The sequence below is a fragment of the Macaca nemestrina genome, chromosome 3, assembly GCF_043159975.1.
Source record: "Macaca nemestrina isolate mMacNem1 chromosome 3, mMacNem.hap1, whole genome shotgun sequence".
NCBI classification, from domain to species: Eukaryota; Metazoa; Chordata; class Mammalia; order Primates; family Cercopithecidae; genus Macaca; species Macaca nemestrina.
In genome coordinates, this window is record NC_092127.1 from 161,373,688 (window position 1) to 161,391,429 (window position 17,742).

General features: G+C 36.3%; 1 protein-coding gene across 3 annotated transcripts in view; it reads left to right on the top strand.

Annotated features, from left to right (window-relative positions):
* The window catches only part of LOC105487761 (ArfGAP with RhoGAP domain, ankyrin repeat and PH domain 2), a 181,612-nt gene that overhangs the window by 149,418 nt on the left and 14,452 nt on the right, over window positions 1–17,742 (top strand). For 2 of the 3 annotated variants that reach the window (XM_071093756.1, XM_071093757.1), the window contains 3 exons: window positions 6,519–6,658; window positions 15,995–16,077; window positions 17,140–17,175. In XM_071093756.1, coding sequence (XP_070949857.1) covers window positions 6,519–6,658; window positions 15,995–16,077; window positions 17,140–17,175 — 259 coding nt within the window. Of the gene's footprint in view, window positions 1–6,518; window positions 6,659–15,994; window positions 16,078–17,139; window positions 17,176–17,742 lie in introns of those variants that run through there. The other variant, XR_011621380.1, reaches the window with a different exon arrangement.

Consider the following 17,742-nt stretch of genomic DNA (forward strand, 5'->3'; position numbering starts at 1 on the left):
GAAAAGTAGGGCTCTGGACAGGGCTTTTATAAAATGATGAAGACTGTGTTTTCATAACAAGAATCTGCAGCTGTATGTTAGAGCCATTAGAAAGGTAGGACACGGAGTTAGAGAATTCTGAAATCCAAGGATTAGAGAGAAAAGGAAGTGTGTAGGGTGATAACAGTAGGAATGAAGTGGAATTGAATCCCAGAGAGAACTGCTGAAAGAATAATGGTTGATTGCTAGCTGCCTGGACATGGAGGGTAAAGGGGGAATATATATATCTGAGAAATGCCATTCCTGAGTGTATGTTTCTCTCTCCTCTTCCCCTCAACCCCAGCCTCCTCCATCCATCAATTATTCTGTTGGGATTTCCAGCTCGTGGTTAGGAGATAACTGTTTTTGTATTTAAAAATTGAGGTTTTCAAATGGCTTAGAAAAACTTTTTTTGGAGGTGCGAACTTTTCAGTTTCATTGCCTGGTTATGTGGTGTGTCTGTTCTGTTTAAATAAATGTGGCCATTCTGCTTTGTTTCATACATGTGACTTTTAAGAGCTTTTCTAAATTGGTACCAAGTTGATAGCACAATATAACTTACAATACATGTTTGTTTTCTTACCCACAGTTTTAATTCTAAAGACCTTTCAGTAAACTCCAACCTACCCTTTCTCATCCTAGCAACTACCAAGAATAGGGGAGGGTTTTATGATTCAGTAGAGGTAACAGTATGCTGTAATTTGATTGGAATGAAAGATCAAAAGGTGGTAAAGGAAATAGTACCTATTAATATGCATCCCAGGGTTTATCTTGAAGAGAATTTAGTGCTTTGGGAAGTGCATTAAACTTTCAAACCTGTTACACTCACACAAAAACAACAGATGGTTTTCCCTAGTAGCAAGGGAGCTTTCTGTCTAGCATGAGGTCCAGGGAGTAAGAAATATGAGAGAAGTACCCCGAGGTTGAGAGTCCAACCAGTACCTGAACAGTTTGGAAGAATGAATTACTGGAAGCCATTCAATTCATGACCTTGATTTTGTTACATACAGTTACACACAGTATACCCCAAAGTGTGTAGCTTTATTTTGTTATTTTGGCCTTTAACTGGTGGCTTTCTACTTATTTTATTATCTTGGGAACAGACAGGAATTTGGTTGTGAGAGCTTTTAGAAAGTCTTTTAAATCATAGTATTTATCATAGAGCTTCACATTTCAAAGTATTTTTTGTTCTTCCTTCATCCTTAGCATATGTTCCTTTCAAAACTTTCATCCTGGGTCCGTTAATAGTGTACACTCAGGTTTATACTCAATATGCTCAATCACCTACAATGATGGTTAAAGTAAATGTTACTATTTAAATGATATTTAAAATTTAAACAATATTTTCCCCTAAGTCTGTTTTTTTTTTTATGACTATGAGTAGTTTAATACCAGACATAGGCTTATTTCTTATTGGTAAAAATGGAAAAGTTTATTAATTTGAACAAAAATGTAAATGAAAAGTACTGTCAGAAGATATGAATAGATTTTACTGACTTAAGTAATATAAATATCTATATTTCACAACTTGATTATAACTTGCTTTTAAAAATACCTATTTCTAAACCAACAAGGCATTATAAATGCCTTTCTTGACTCTCTTGTTCTAAATCAGCTGTATGACCAAGTCCATACAATGTTTAACAAATTGCTTACTATACTTCTTAGCTATAAAAGTCCTTTACAATATTTCTCTATGGAATTGAATATTAAGGCGTTGTACTAGAAGACAAATTTTAGCAGTATGTTTTTCAGTAATTATTTAAAAGTCACAAAGTACCCAAAAAGAACCTATTAGTATGACAGTGTGATCAACAAAGTACTGTCTGAGGTCAGTATGTGTATCGTGAAAACTATCAGGTTTGTTCTGTGTGTGTATTCATGGTTAGGTTCAGTAATGTGATTAATCCTGGGCACTTTTGCTTCCAGGTGCTCATTCCATGCTCATATATTTGAGTTGTAAGGAACTATTTGTAGTTTTTACTCTTGTTTTCTGTATGCTAATTTTAAGATGAACATTTGTGTATTATTTGCTGCATTAGGAAATGTTTTCCCCAAACAGATTAAGCAGATTAAGGGTTGTTGTGTTTAAGACTATTGTTTTCTTTTTTCTTTTCTTTTCTTTTTTTTTTTTTTTTTTTTTTTTTTTTTTGAGACGGAATCTCACTCTGCCACCCAGACTGGATTCAACCTCCGCCTCTCGGGTTCAAATGATTCTCTTGCCTCAGCCTCCTGAGTAGCTGGTACTACAACCTCACACCACTAGGCTTGGCTAATTTTTTTGTATTTTTAGTAGAGATGGGGTTTCACCTTGTTAGCCAGGCTGGTCTTAAGCTCCTGGCCTCAGATGATCCACCTGCCCTGGCCTCCCAAAGTGCTGGCATTACAGACATGAATCACCATGCCCGGAAAGACTAAATTTTTTTTTCTAAAGTTTTTATTTTGTAAATTTTAGAAATGATGCATGGATATTTAAAGTTCTATCACCTTAATACCAGGAAGGTATTAGACTGATAGACCTGATACGGTGTTCTGCCATACATCTTGTGTGTACATTGTCCTTTGTAAGGCCTGCAACAATCCTTCAGGATAGGTGTCATTAGTCTTATTTTACAGGAAAAGCAGAAGCTGACACCATAATGACCATATGATGGCTAGTTGGTTTGAGGTTTCTCTTTCTTTTTGTTGTTCTTCAGTTCTCAAGTAAGCAGTTGAATATGTATCTGGATTTCAGGGGAAAGTTTTAGACCGGAGATACACTGACAAATTTATGCATGATAGAAAAACAAATACAGATTTGATGTGCTCACAAAAAAAAGTGTTTTTGTGTTACAAAAATTAGTTGAAATGATTTCTACCTGTGTCACATTGTCAGTTTTGCACACAAAATATAATTACTGTTAAAGGATCTACCCTTTTTGATGCATACAGAGCCTTTTATTCATAAGCTGCAGCAAATTACAGCACACAGGAGCACGAAGTGTATTGTGCTTTTTGGTTTTGCTTTGTGTTTATTTATTTCTGCTAAACCAGACCTAGTCTTCAATCCCCTTTTCTATCACTTACTAGTTTTTATGTCTTTGGGCAGGTCATTATAATTCTGTGAATCTTATTTTCTGGCTTGTAAAACCAGATCAAAAATTATCTAACTTGAATGTCACAGAATAGGAATCCCAGAAACACATTTAGCCATTTAGAACATGCTAAAAATAAAATGTAAAAATAATGAGAAAAAGATGAATCATTATAAAGATGTAGGTGGAAAGCTCAGGGCATGCATTCAAACTATAGAACAACATCTATTGCTGGTGGTTCTGCCTCCTCTTCTTCCACCCTGCAAGCACTGGGCCATGGGCAGAAAACTGGGGGGCAAAGGAGGAGAGCTTTTCTGATGTAACCCAGAGTTTTCCTGGGAAGGAAAGACTATCTCAGTGTCTAATGCCCCTGTCAATACAAATTAATCCAAAAACAGATTAATCTGGCATGTCTTTATACATTACACATCACCAAAAATGGATTTTAATAACAAACATTTTGTTAGGTATTTTTGATATGTTAATAACTGTGAAAGCACCTTCCCAGTCTAGCTAGGTGGACCTGACTTTGAATTCTGATGACAGCACTCTTTAGCTGTGTGCCTTGGATAACTTTCATGATTATAGCAACCTGTTTCTACATCTGTAAAATGATATTGTGATTAATCTACCTGAAAGTGTGGTTCTGAGCCTTTAATGAGGCGTTCATGGAAAGGCTAGCACAGTGTTTGCCTCATGCTCCACATACACTAGAGGTGATTATATGAGTTGTTCACTAAAGGGTGCTCAGATTATTACCATTATGTTATCACTTCATGCCTTCACATATTCTGTCTTACTGACATATCCTTTGCCTTTTCCCTGTCCTTTGTGTTCCTGGGAATTCTATAATTTTATTTGTCCGTCTATCACAGTGCCTAACACAAAGCTTGATAGTAAAAAAAAGTACAGTTTTGATGGAAGAATGAATAATGAAACTACTAAAGGCAAAGAGAGTGAACAGTTTCTTAGTGGAGAAGAGTTTTCCCTTAAGGCTATTCTTGTGAAGTGAGAGTCAACAAGCTTTTTTCCATAAAAGGCCAAGAGTTAATGTTTTAGGTTTTGTTATCAGTAAGGTCTCTGAAACAACTACTCAGCTCTGTCCCTGTAGCATGTTCGCAGCCATAGATAGTACATAATGTGAGGCTGTATTCCAATAAAACTTTATTTTTATAGGACTAAAATTTGAATTTCATGTAATTTTCGTGTGTCATCAAACTTTTGTGAAATTTTTTTCAACCACTTAAAAATGAAAAAATTATTCTTAGCTCATAGACCATATAAAAAGAAGTAGAGGGTTGGATTTGGCCTGCAGCCATAATTTGCCAGTCTCTGAGCTAGAAAAATAATGTGTAACCCAAACTGGAGGGAATTCTGGCTTATTAGTCAATGTCCATTAGACCCATCATAATAATAGGAAAAGGATATTGTGGAAATGTGAGGGGGCCTCTCTAGTGATATGTTAGGTTTAAACTTGGATTCAATTATTGTAAAATCCCTCAGTTTCTTCTCTGACACAGCAGTGTCTAGAAAAGAACATACATTTAGAGATGGAGTTTTACCAAATATCTTATGTTCTGACCTACAGATGAGAGCTAAACCTTGGGTACACACAGATATGAATACAGAAACAGTAGACACTGGGGACTCCAAAAGGAAGGAGGAGGATAAGGGCTGAAAAACTTTCTATCAGGTGCTATGTTTACTATCTGGGTGACTTGATCAATGGAACCCCAAACCTCAGCATTACGTACCCTTGTAATAAACATGCACACGTACCCCTGAATCCAAAATACAACTTTTTAAAAAAAAGTTGAGTTTTAATCTCCTTCAGGTAGCTCTGCAGCCTTGGGAAAGCTTCTTGACCTTTCTAAGCCTTAGTATTATCATGTGCAAAATGAACATAATAATCACAATTTTTTTAGTGTTGTTATTAGAGAGTATATAGGTGTCTAATAGGTAATCAATAAACTGTAGCAATTATTGCATGTTTAGATTTAGTTTTTCCAATGTTATTTCTCAAATAGTTCTGTTTTCTCCTGCTATTTCTTTTTTTTTTTTTTTTTTAATAACTTTAAAGTTCAGGGGTATATGTGCAGGTTTGTTACATAGGTAAACTTGGGTTATGGGGGTTTGTTGTGCAGATTATTTCGTCACCCAGGTATTAAGCCTAATACCTATCAGTTACTTTTCCTGATTCTCTCCTTGCTCCCACCCTCCACCCTCCAATAGGCCCCAGTGCGTGTTGTTCCCCTCTATGTGTCCACGTGTTCTCATTATTTAGCTCCCACTTGTAAGTGAGCACACATGGCACTTGGTTTTCTGTTCCTGCATTAGTTCACAAAGGATAATGGCCTCCAGCCCCATCACGTCCATGCAAAGGACATGATCTTGTTTCTTTTTATGGCCACATAGTACTCCATGATGTAAATGTACCGTATTTTCTTTATTCAGTCTATCATTGATGGGTAAATGTTCTACGTTAGCAGTTTTGCCTTTCTTACCCTTGCCTGTTTCACATTTATAAAAATTTCTTTAATGCCTTAAAAATTTGTGAATTTGAGTCAGAATTCTTAAAGGTGTTTCCTTTTTTATCGCGTATTTGCATTGTTTATACCAGTGGGGCTCAAATATAATACAAGCCACATATGTAATTATAAATTGTCTAGTAGCTACGTTAGAAAAAAGTAAAAAGAAACAGCTAAAATTACCAATATGTTTTATTTAATATCATATATCCAATACCCAAAATACATTTAATATGTAATTAATATTTAAAAATTTGTGATATATTCTTTTTTTTTTTTATTTTATTTGAGATGGAGTCTCACTCTGTTACCCAGGCTGGAGTGCAGTGGCATGATCTCAGCTCACTGCAACCTCTGCCTCCCGGGTTCAAGCGATTCTCCTGCCTCAGCCTCCCCAAGTAGCTGGGACTACAGGCTAGTGCCACCACACATGGCTTATTTTTGTATTTTTAGTAGAAACGGGGTTTCCCCATGTTGGCCAGGCTGATCTTGAACTCCTGACCTCAGATAATCCTCCTGCCTCGGCCTCCTAAAGTGCTGGGATTATAGGTGTGAGCCACTGCTCCCGGCCGATATTTTGCTTTTTTTTTTTTTTTTTCCATATAAAGTCTTTAAAATTTAGTAGATACTTTACACTTATAGCACCTCTCAGCTCATACTAATCACATTTTGTGTGATTTCTAGCCTGTAGCTACTTGAACAGTCCAGGCAGGCCCATATATGATAAATAGCAATACTTCAGACACATGATATTCCCAGAAGTTCATCTTAGACTTTAGTGGTAGTAAACAAGTTCGTATTTTACATTGTTAAAACTGACAATATAGAAATGTTTTGTATTATATTTCAAATAAGTAAAAATGTACCCAACTCACAAAAGTAATGCTGTACTTTACAGACCGGAGTACATTGGGAAGCATCAAAGAAGGAATCTTGAAAATCAAAGAAGAACCATCCAAAATACTATCTGGAAATAAGTTTCAAGACCGGTATTTTGTTTTACGAGATGGGTTTCTCTTTCTTTACAAGGATGTGAAGGTATAGTATTTGAACATGCATACATTTTTATTTGTGTGGATATTAACATTCATATTTTATGCTACTCTCAGCCATCTCTCTTGGATGTCACTGCATGTAGTATATAAAATACATGGTAAGCTGATGATTTCCTTCAGCCTCTGGGATAAGATATTAATGCACTCAGTAACACAGTGAAGAATTTTATAAGGCCTTTTTAGGCACCTCAGGTTTTGTAGGATAGTGAATGACTTAAGCCCTGAAGAAAAGTCTAATATGTGTTATAAATCAGCATCTCAGTCAATAAAATTAATAGAGAATGTGTGATAACCTAAAATAAAAGGCTTCAGATTAGCTACTGGAAATTAATAAAAGGTGCAATAAAATGACCAAACCCCAAAGTTAAAATAAATGTTATTAGTATCTTTCCTATACAGTTGAATGAATTGACTCATTTTTAATTTCATATGTATTAATGTAATCTTATTGATATATCCCCTATAATTTAGTTCCCTAAAAGATCTTATTAAATAATTGTGGAGTGGATAAGAGAATTAGATATATAAAAAAGGGAGTAGATAAATGTTGTAGCTATAAAAATATTGAACTTAACATCAGAAAATCTCATTTCTGTGAAGAACTGGTTACATGAATAAGTAACTTAACCTCTCAACCCCAGTATCCAAATCTGTAATTTAAGATAGTATGAGTTCTGCATGTCATGTTGTTTTAATGCTTAAAATATATATATATATATGTTTTATATTCTCCAGGTGCAGGTTACACCAGTGTGTTCACTTTATTAAAATTCATTGAGCTAAATATGATTTGTGTACTTTTTATATATGTATTATATATACACTGCAATTTTAAAAAAGCATTAGGATAAAAAAAGCAAAACAAATATGTGCAGAGGCCCCACCTCCAGGGATTTGGTTTTTATAAGACTGCGACAGGTGCTGTTAACAGCGTTTTTCTCTAATTCGTTGATTTTTTTTTTTTTTTTTTTTTTTTTTTTTGGCTTTTAAGTTTAGGAATGTAAGTGAAAATTTGTTAGGTAAACTTGAGTCATGTGGATTGGTTTTACACATTATTTCATCACCTAGATATTAAGCCTAGTGCTTATTAGTTGTTTATTTTTCTGATCCTCTACCCTCCACCCACCAAAAGTCCCCAGTGGGTATTGATCTCCACTGTGTGTCCATGTGTTCTCATCATTTAGCTCCCACTTGTAAGTGAGAACATGTGTTGTTTTTCTATTCCGTGTTAGTTTACCAATGATAATGGCCTCCAGTTCTATCCATGTTCTTGCAAAGGACATGATCTCATTCTTTTTTATGGATGCATACTATTCCATGATCATGGTGGATAAGTTTTTTGGTGTGCTGGTGAATGCCATTTACCAGTATTTTGTTGAGGATTTTTGCATTGATGTTTCATCAAGGATATTGGTCTGAAGTTTTCTTTTTTATTGTATTTTTATCAGGTTTTGGTATCAGGATGATGCTGACTTTATAGAATGAGTTAGGAAGGAGTCCCTCCTCAATTTTTTGGAATAGTTTCAGTAGGAATGGTACCAGATCTTATTTGTACATCTGGTAGGATTCAGCTGTGAGTCTATCTGGTCCTGGGATTTTTGTGGTTGGTAGGCTTTTTATTACTGCTTCAATTTCAGAACTGGTTATTGATCTGTTCGGGGGTGCAATTTCTTCCTGGTTTAGTGTGGGAGGCTGTATATGTCCAGGAATGTACCCATTTATTCTAGTTTTTCTAGTTTATGTGCGTATAGGTATTCATAATATTCTCTGATGGTGGTTTCTATTTCTGTGGGGTCAGGAGTAATATCCCCCTTGTTGTTTCTGATTGTGTTTATCAAATATTCTCTCCTTTCTTCTTCATTAGTCAGGCTAGTGGTCTAATAATATATGTGTAAATTCTTTTTATAAATATAATGTAATAATAATAGCATGCTCCTCCAAAGATACCCTAAGAATGTGAACAGGCAAGTCCCAAAGTGAGAAAATGTATTAACATATATCAGAAAAAAGACTCATAACAGGAGTATAAAGAGCTCTTCTAGGCCGGGCGCGGTGGCTCACGCCTGTAATCCCAGCACTTTGGGAGGCCGAGGCGGGCGGATCACAAGGTCAGGAGATCGAGACCACGGTGAAACCCCGTCTCTACTAAAAATACAAAAAACTAGCCGGGCGCGGTTGTGGGCGCCTGTAGTCCCAGCTACTCGGGAGGCTGAGGCAGGAGAATGGCGTGAACCCGGGAGGCGGAGCTTGCAGTGAGCCGAGATTGCGCCACTGCACTCCAGCCTGGGCGACAGAGCCAGACTTTGTCTCAAAAAAAAAAAAAAAAGAGCTCTTCTAAATCAACAATAAGAAAAACAGTTCAATAAAAAGTTTGGCAAGGATAGAACAGACATTACATGAAGGAAGATGTAGAAATGGCCAATAACCCACTGAACCAAAAGTGTTCAATATCATTATTAATCAGGAAATTAAAATTAGAACCACAAAACATTATTTTACATTCATTGGTATGACTAAAATCTTAACAGTGATAACAACCAATGTTAAAAATGATGTAGAATAATTAGAACTCCCACATAAATTGTTGGTGGAAGGGTAAAATCACACAATCATGCTGTAAAACTATTTGTCAGTTTTTAAATGAAGTTACTAACATAATCTACCCTGTGATCCAGCAGCTCTACGCAAAGCGTTTGTGATTCACAAATGCACTTGTACAAGAATGTTCATAAGCAGATTTATTCATAAAAGCTGATAACTGGAAGCATTCCAAATGTCCACCAATAGGAAAATATTCTATTTGTGTAATGGAATACTACTCAGCAACAAAAATGAATATTAACACAAGTCACAACATTGGTGAATTTTTAAAACCTTTGAAACCAAAGAAGCTTGACACAAAATAATATCATATAAGTCTGTTCATAAGAAGTCTAAGAACAGGCAGAACCATTCTATAGTGATAGAAGTCAGAAAGTGTTTGCTTAGGTTGGGGACAGAATTTGCTGCAGAATTGCCAAGGAAAAAGGGTCAGTGGGTTACTTTCTAGATAGAAATGTTCTTTATCCTGTTTTGGATGGTGGTCCCATGGGGGTATGCAGCAACAACTCTCTTTGAGATTCAAGTAGTACCAAGGCAATTCCTTTAAATGTAGAATGGAAGTCAGCAGGACCTGGAAAATACTTTTTTAATATTGAATTATAAAATTCACTTGGGTAAACATTGCTTGCACACTTATAAGTGAATGGTGCTTCACTGTGTTCTGTTGTGGAGATGCACAAAGAAAGACCAGACTGTAACATCTGTTAATATGTTACAAAGAAAAAATTGTTAAGCAGCTTTCCAAAGCCACGGCTGTAGTGTTGTGTGGCTTCTGTTCAGCACTTCCTATGCTTTAATTACTATCCCTGTATATTCCTCCAGCAGAGAAGCCTCCATGTGGGCATGAATAAATCATAGTAGCATCCTGTTCTGTGTATACATTCCGTGTTTGCTTTCCTCATGGACAATGGAGTGTTCAGGCAGGAGACTAATAAAACAGCCTGAATTCTGCGGCCCTTATCACAGATTCATATTATATATTGCACTTGAACCCCACTTGATATCCAGAAGGGAGTCTGTGTGGGTATCAAGTGGTTACTATCATTTACTAACATTCTTCATTTTACCCATAAAGGAATAGTAGATTTTGTAGAATTATGGGGTTATGTGATGGAACACATCAGATTTTAAGGTTCATGAACTTTACGTTTGTGCTTGTGAAAATACAGGCTAGACTTCACAGCTTATTGTTCTAGTCAAGTAGAACTGAATCTGATAGAATTTTGTTTGGTTTTATGCAGTGGACCACCCACCTTGATTTTCAAAAGACTGTTTTCTTTAATCACAGTCCTTACATATACATAATATGTTGGTTAAGGATCACTTTTGCAGTTGGCATATATAGAAATCAACCTGAACTTTTTTGTCCCATCAAGAAACTGACACTTCATTGTGTAGCAACAGAAGGTTGCTAAAAACAAATATAGTAGTTTGTGGTAGTAGTAATGACAGTGCAGTAATAATAGCAGCAACTAACATTCAAGTGGCTACTCTATGTGAAGCAGAGTTCCATACATTTTATTTGGATTATCTCATTTTATCTATACAGTTACCCCATGAAATTGGTACTCTTATTATTCCCACTATGCAGATGAAGAAACAGACTCTCAAAGACGTTACATAACTTGTCCAAAATCACATACACAGTAAGCGACGGGGTCAGAATTCACTTCCAGGCATTGGACTCCAAAGGCTCTATGCCGAAACTTACAAAGGAAATTTAACGTTTGTATTACTTTAGTGTTTTTGCTGAAGTAATTTTATGTGGAGAGAATAAGTTTATTTTTATTAAATAGCGTCAAACATTTTTAAATAAGGAAATGCAAACAATTCAGTTTTTACGGCATTTTCTCTCAAGCTGATGTACACTTTAATATCTGCCACAGGGAAGCCTGTTCATGCAGTGACTTTTACAGATACATTGTTTTTGTAAGTGAGATGAAGGGCCTCATATCGCTTAACAGAGTAAGTTTTGCTTTAAGAATCTATCTTTTTGAAAGGATCATCTTGCTCAGATTGAGCTAACTTATATAACCTGATAGGCAGTGATAGTCTCAAGAACTTGTCTGAAAACAGTGCTCTTTAAGGATACCGACCACATTTTTTAATAACAGTAACCTCGAGTTATGGAATTATTGTCTGATTATTAAGTGTTTGAAAATTATATTTGCATATCTGTCAGAATAGATTAATGCAACTGATACTTTAATTTGTGCGTTTTGAAAAGCAGATGAGAGATTCATGCTTTTCCTTTAAACTCAAACTATGGTTATTTTCAACACATGACTTCATTTTGTTATTTTTTCATGTTACGGATCTGTCCCTATTAATATTGATGGTGAAGCCATTGGCAATGTTAACTTTTCAAGTGTTTTTATAGTAAATTATCAACAGTAAAATCTCCCAACTTTTTTGAGTAAACTGTTAGCATTTGTTTTAGTGGTTGCCATTAATATATGCGTGCTTGTATATATTTTTTAAATGATTTAGTTAAAAGGGAGGAAAAATTACAAATTGAGAAGTGTATTTAAAGAGACTTTGTGTTAATTAGAGCTGATTTATGAATGCTCATTAAGAACAAATTGGGGTAATACACAGGGGAAGATATCTTTTGTTCTGCAACCTTTCCCTGCACAGAAAATGTTAATTGTTTTCCGACTTAATTTACATAAAAGGTGAGAGGTTTCAGAGAATATTACCATTATACTGTTAATAGTGTGAAGAAAGCAAATGGGTAAAGGGGGTCATTAAAAGTTGCCTGTACTTTAATAGGCAAACTCTTTTTAGGTACCAGGAATAATTTTTTAAGCACGCTCATTTAATTGGCTAACTTAAAAACTTTACTTTGAAATGGAGTGACTGAAGCAACACATTTCAGACTTCATAATAGTCTAGTATATTGAACTTTTTGGAGAAATTCTCTATAAATTACACATACCAAAAGAGAAAGTTGTAATAAGCCAGCAGTAAAGCGAACTTGGCAAACGACATTTCCTTTTATAGAACTTTCCATTAAGATCTAGATAGCTCCTCTTTATGAATATTCAGTTTCAAAATGGAAATGGAAAAAATGTGTTTCTACAATTGCTGAACTCCTCTCAAATTATATCATTTGTGTTTCTTTGACAGGCTGTGGTATAAAGTAATGAGCTTGCATGCCAGGAGTGACTTGGGCAGTCAATTACCTCAGACTCTCAAACTACTTATTACCAAAAGTTTTTCAAAATGTAGGCAGTCTTGAAATCATCAATGTCCTGTGTAAATCAAGACTATCTGGTTCAGGCACAGTGTTTCTCATTCTCAAATATGCAAGTCCTATCTTCCACATACTGCTAGAGTTGCAGCCAACCCTGCTGCCTCAGTCGGGACTGCTTCTGAGGGAACAGCAATCTAAATTATTAAAAGAAACACAAACCTTGGTTGTAATTTGATTTAACCTCTGACACAGGTGACTAGGAGTCACCTATACTGCATACATTCCTCATAGCTCTCCTCCTTGAATATACCCTACTGTGGACACTTAGTACCTTACAAAGCTACCTCATACTAGACAGTTCAAATTGTTAAAATGTTCTTCCTTAAAATTCAGCAAATTGCCGGGCGTGGTGGCTCACGCCTGTAATCCCAGCACTTTGGGAGGCTGAGGCGGGTGAATCACGAAGTCAGGAGATCGAGACCATCCTAACTAACACGGTGAAACCCCGTCTCTACTAAAAATACAAAAAGTTAGTCAGGCGTGGTGGCGGGCACCTGTAGTCCCAGCTACTCGGGAGGCTGAGGCAGGAGAATGGCTTGAACCTGGGAGGCGGAGCTTGCACTGAGCCGAGATTGCACCACTACACTCCAGCCTGCGCGACAGAGTGAGACTCTGTCTCAAAAAACAAAACAAAACAAAAAAATTCAGCAAATTATCAGGCTACAGAATCAAAATCCAAAGATCCAGTTGGATTTAAAAGAGAAAAATGCATAAACTGCTTGAAAACAGCCTTAAGAAGTGGAGGCTTATGTGAAGAAAACTATAGAACTTCTCTGATAGGAGAAAAATTGATGTTAAATCTGCTAATGTTGATTTGTAGGTTTAATGCAATTATTTTCAAGTTTGCAAAGAAAATTGCTTTTATAACTTTTCAAAAATATTTGACAATTAACTTCAAAGGATAAATAGATAAGAATAATTTTTGTTTGTTTGTTTGTTTTTGTTTTTTTGAGACGGAGTCTCGCTCTGTCGCCCAGGCTGGAGTGCAGTGGCGCGATCTCGGCTCACTGCAAGCTCCGCCTCCCGGGTTCACGCCATTCTCCTGCCTCAGCCTCCCGAGTAGCTGGGACTACAGGCGCCCGCCACCGCGCCCGGCTAATTTTTTGTATTTTTAGTAGAGACGGGGTTTCACCGTGGTCTCGATCTCCTGACCTTGTGATCCGCCCGCCTCGGCCTCCCAAAGTGCTGGGATTACAGGCGTGAGCCACCGCGCCCGGCCCCTGATAAGAATAATTTGAAGATATTTTGGGAGATAAGTAAAATGAATTTGAATTATTTTTCCATCCAACTATTAAGATATACAGTAAAACTAAGATACTTAAATATTATAATCCTTGTATAAAAGTGAACAAGGAGCAATGGTACCATAAATTCAGGTAAAAATTATATGTTAGAATTTAATTTTAATAAATATGCCACAAAACATTCATGTCTAAAGGGATGTTTGTTCAATAAATTGGGGGTAGAATATTGTCAACAAAAAATTTAAGTCTAACATCATTTATACTGCATATAAAAAAAATGTATTCCAGATTGACAAAAGATTTAAATCCTAAAAAAAACAACCCTTAAAGCTACAAGACCATGGAATTGAATATTTATCAGCTGTGTGGGAACACTTTAAACTTAAGCAAACGTTAAGAAAGCACACCCTAAAAGGCCATTATGTTTGACTTATTAAAAATAAGGTAAACAATGAGCTAGGTTAAGGCAAAGAGCAATTTGGATAGAATATTTCATTTAAAAAGACAAATTTTGTATTAAATACATAAAGAACTAGTACAAACAAATAAGTAAAGACATCAATAAACTGTTTACCACATCAAAACTGCAAATGGCTAGCAAATACATAAATACACACTTAACATTTGTGTTACCTTAGTGTTTTTGATAGGGTAAATAAATGTACCCTATCAGTTTAAACAAGATTTTTTTTCTGAATCATACTCTTAGCCTGTGACTCAGTGGTTAAATTTCTAGAAATCTAGCCATAAGGGGAAAAATTTTAAATATGTTTTTATAAACATATTATCTACAATGATAATAATAGTGAACTTCAACTGATAATAGTGATTAGGAATAAATTCACCATGTAAATTCCAGCTCTTTGGTCATCACAGCATTATTTCTGACCATCTTCCTGGTTACTTTTCCTCTGTATTTCTTTTATATCCTCCTAACCTATTTGCTTTATGAAACTAATTTTTAATTTTATGAGCATATATTCCTCCTTTTTCCATTTTGACTGCTTTCTGAGTATTGAGAGGGGGTGTAAAGAAAATATAATTGCTCCAGGGCCAACTGTAAATTTTTAATAGTCTGTTTTAATTTGGATAGTTTTCATTAATTTGGATATTTGAGATACCTCAATATGTGTTCATATATATTCATGAGTCTGTTTTCCATAATTCCGAAATCCAAAAAGTATAGAAAATCCCAACTCATTTGTTGGCAAAATCTGACCCAAAACAATACGAAGATATATATAGCCTTTATCTTGAAAATATGAGTATGTTTGAATACAGGGTACTGTCCCAGTCAACATTGGTGATGGGGAGTTACGAAACATATGGCATATACATTGTATTATATTTTTAAAATATGAAAAATCACTTCTGATGTGATTTGGTCAGGGTCCTCTAGAGGGACAGAACTAATAGGATAGATGTATCTATGAAGGGGGGTTAAGGAGTATTGACTCCTACAATCACAAGGTGAAGTCCCACAATGGGCCGTCTGCCAGCTGAGGAGCAAGGAAGCCAGTAGTGGCTCAGTCTGAGTTCCAAAACCTCGTAAGGAGGCCAACAGTGCAGCCTTCAGTCTGGGACTGAAGGCCGAGAGCCCCTGGCAAACTACTGGTGTAAGTCTAAGAGTCCAAAAGCTGAAGAACTTGGAGTCTGATGTTCAAGGGCAGGAAGCATCCAGCACAGAGAAGGATGAAGGCCCGAAGACTTAGCAAGTCTGCTCTTCCATCTTCTCCTGCCTAATTTATTCTAGCCACATTGGCAGCTGATTAGATGGTGCTGACCCAGATTGAGGAAGGGTCTGCCTCTCTCAGTCCACTGACTCAAAGGTCAGTTTCCTTTGACAACACACTCACAGACACACCCAGGAACAATATTTGGCATCCTTCAATCTAATCAAGTCTGCACTCAGTATTAACCATGACATGATGCACATCTGACCCCAAGTGTTTTTGAATCAAGAATTATAGAGCCATGTGCATGGCTCTATAATATATACAGGTGTACACATATATAACATGAATATATCCAACATTATCAATATGTATTTGATCGTATTATAAATCAAAAGAGTCTTCATTTACTAAACTCATGAGATGTACGTTTTATGAAACATTGAGAAACTAAACAATTCTAAACCCAATCATTAATGCTCAAAGAAAAATGTAAGGAAATGTGTAAATCCATTTAATTACAAATTATTTTGTTTTCCTTACAGAGTAGTAAACATGACAAAATGTTTTCTCTCAGTTCCGTGAAGTTTTATCGTGGAGTGAAAAAGAAAATGAAGCCTCCAACAAGGTACAGTTTGAAAGGAAAGTACTGAAAGGAAAACAACGATGGGAAAACATGTCTGTGTAAGGATTTAGGGATCAGTGGCATTAGTCTAACTTTTTAGTAAGTAAGTTTTAGGCAATTTTTTTTTTAAGTGGCTTCCCCTGTCACAGGGTTCTTACGGCAGATCAAGGAACTTGCATGAGTAGATAAGGAGGGATGATGTTCCCACTGAGACCAAGATCCTTGGTGATTGCAGTCTCTCTATGTAAAGTAAGAAATCCCAGGGGCGCCCTGTCTGTTGGGAAGTACATGGCTTCCTCTGCATCTCATTCCCTGAGCTGTCACATCACAACCTGAGGGCAAGTCTACACACAGGAAAGCAAATGCTGCCCTCCAGCTTCCTGATGCTTGGCTTCTACAATGTTTTGATTCTGGCTCTGTAATTTTCCCTTTTGTACTATACTGACTTTGGTACTGAAAACCCATAGCATGTAAGTGGTAGAGAGGAGGTGGGCGCCTCCTACAGATTGTGTGCCTCTTTAACACTTCATGTACCCCAGCATTTGGTTTACACCACAATATCTTACCACAGATTACTTTGATTAGCTAATAAATGTTTGCACTAATAATTAGTATCATGAACATCATTTATACGTGCTTGCTTCTGAGATTTTGTTGCCGAAAGTTTCTTCACTTTTTCCTTCATACTCAGTTTCTAAGCCTAGCGCATATACCTGTGTTTTAATAGGCATGTTCTTTAATTTCCCCCAGGAACAGTACGTACGTCTCTCTGTATTATTTTATTTCAGTCATTTGGCCTTATTCAGTTAAGAGTATCTTCTCAGAGACGTCTCCTCTCTGCCCCATGTCATCACAAGCCTCCTTCCCTCTATATAAATGTGTAGACAGATCCCTTAGCATTTAGCGTTCACCTCTAGCTAAGTCCAGCACATTGAATCATCACTTGTGGAAGTCTATACATTCCCACCATTAAATCTCATCTCCTTAGCATCTAATCCTGTTTTCTGCCTTGTAAAATGTATCATTTTTAATTTATGTGTGTGTTTTTTTTTCTATGTGATGCAGTTGGGGATTGACCGCATATTCTGAGAAACATCACTGGTAAGTTAACAGCTGACAACTTTTGGACATAATATATTGGTGACAATTTCAGGAAAAGAATAATTTCAGTAATTTCAGATAGAGCTACAGACAGAAAGTGTTTTGCCTAAATGAAACTAGGGTTGTTTGTAAAGACTTTGAGCCTAAGAAGAGGAAAATAGATTTGTATCAGGGTTCAAGTTCCATGTATCCTATTTGTCAATGCCTCTGAAGTGAAACTACATCGGATTTCTTCCATAGTTATTAAGAGTGTGGAATTCAGCTTTTATGAGATAAGTAGGTGATAGTTTTTAAAAAGAATAAGAACTAGCAAAAATCAGATTTATGACAACCATATATCCTGCTTTCAACCCTGTTCTTTCTATATATGTACTTTTTGCCATATACTGTTACAAGTATCTACCAGTATTTCTAGAGATTGTACTAGGTATTGCCTTCTCTTCACCTCCCTGTGTCTAATCAGTGACTGAGCCACATGTGATCTGCCTCTTCCTTGTGCCCCTCATCCACCTACATCCGTCTACCCTCAGGGCCAGGCCTTCATTGATCTGCCCGGATTATTCCAGG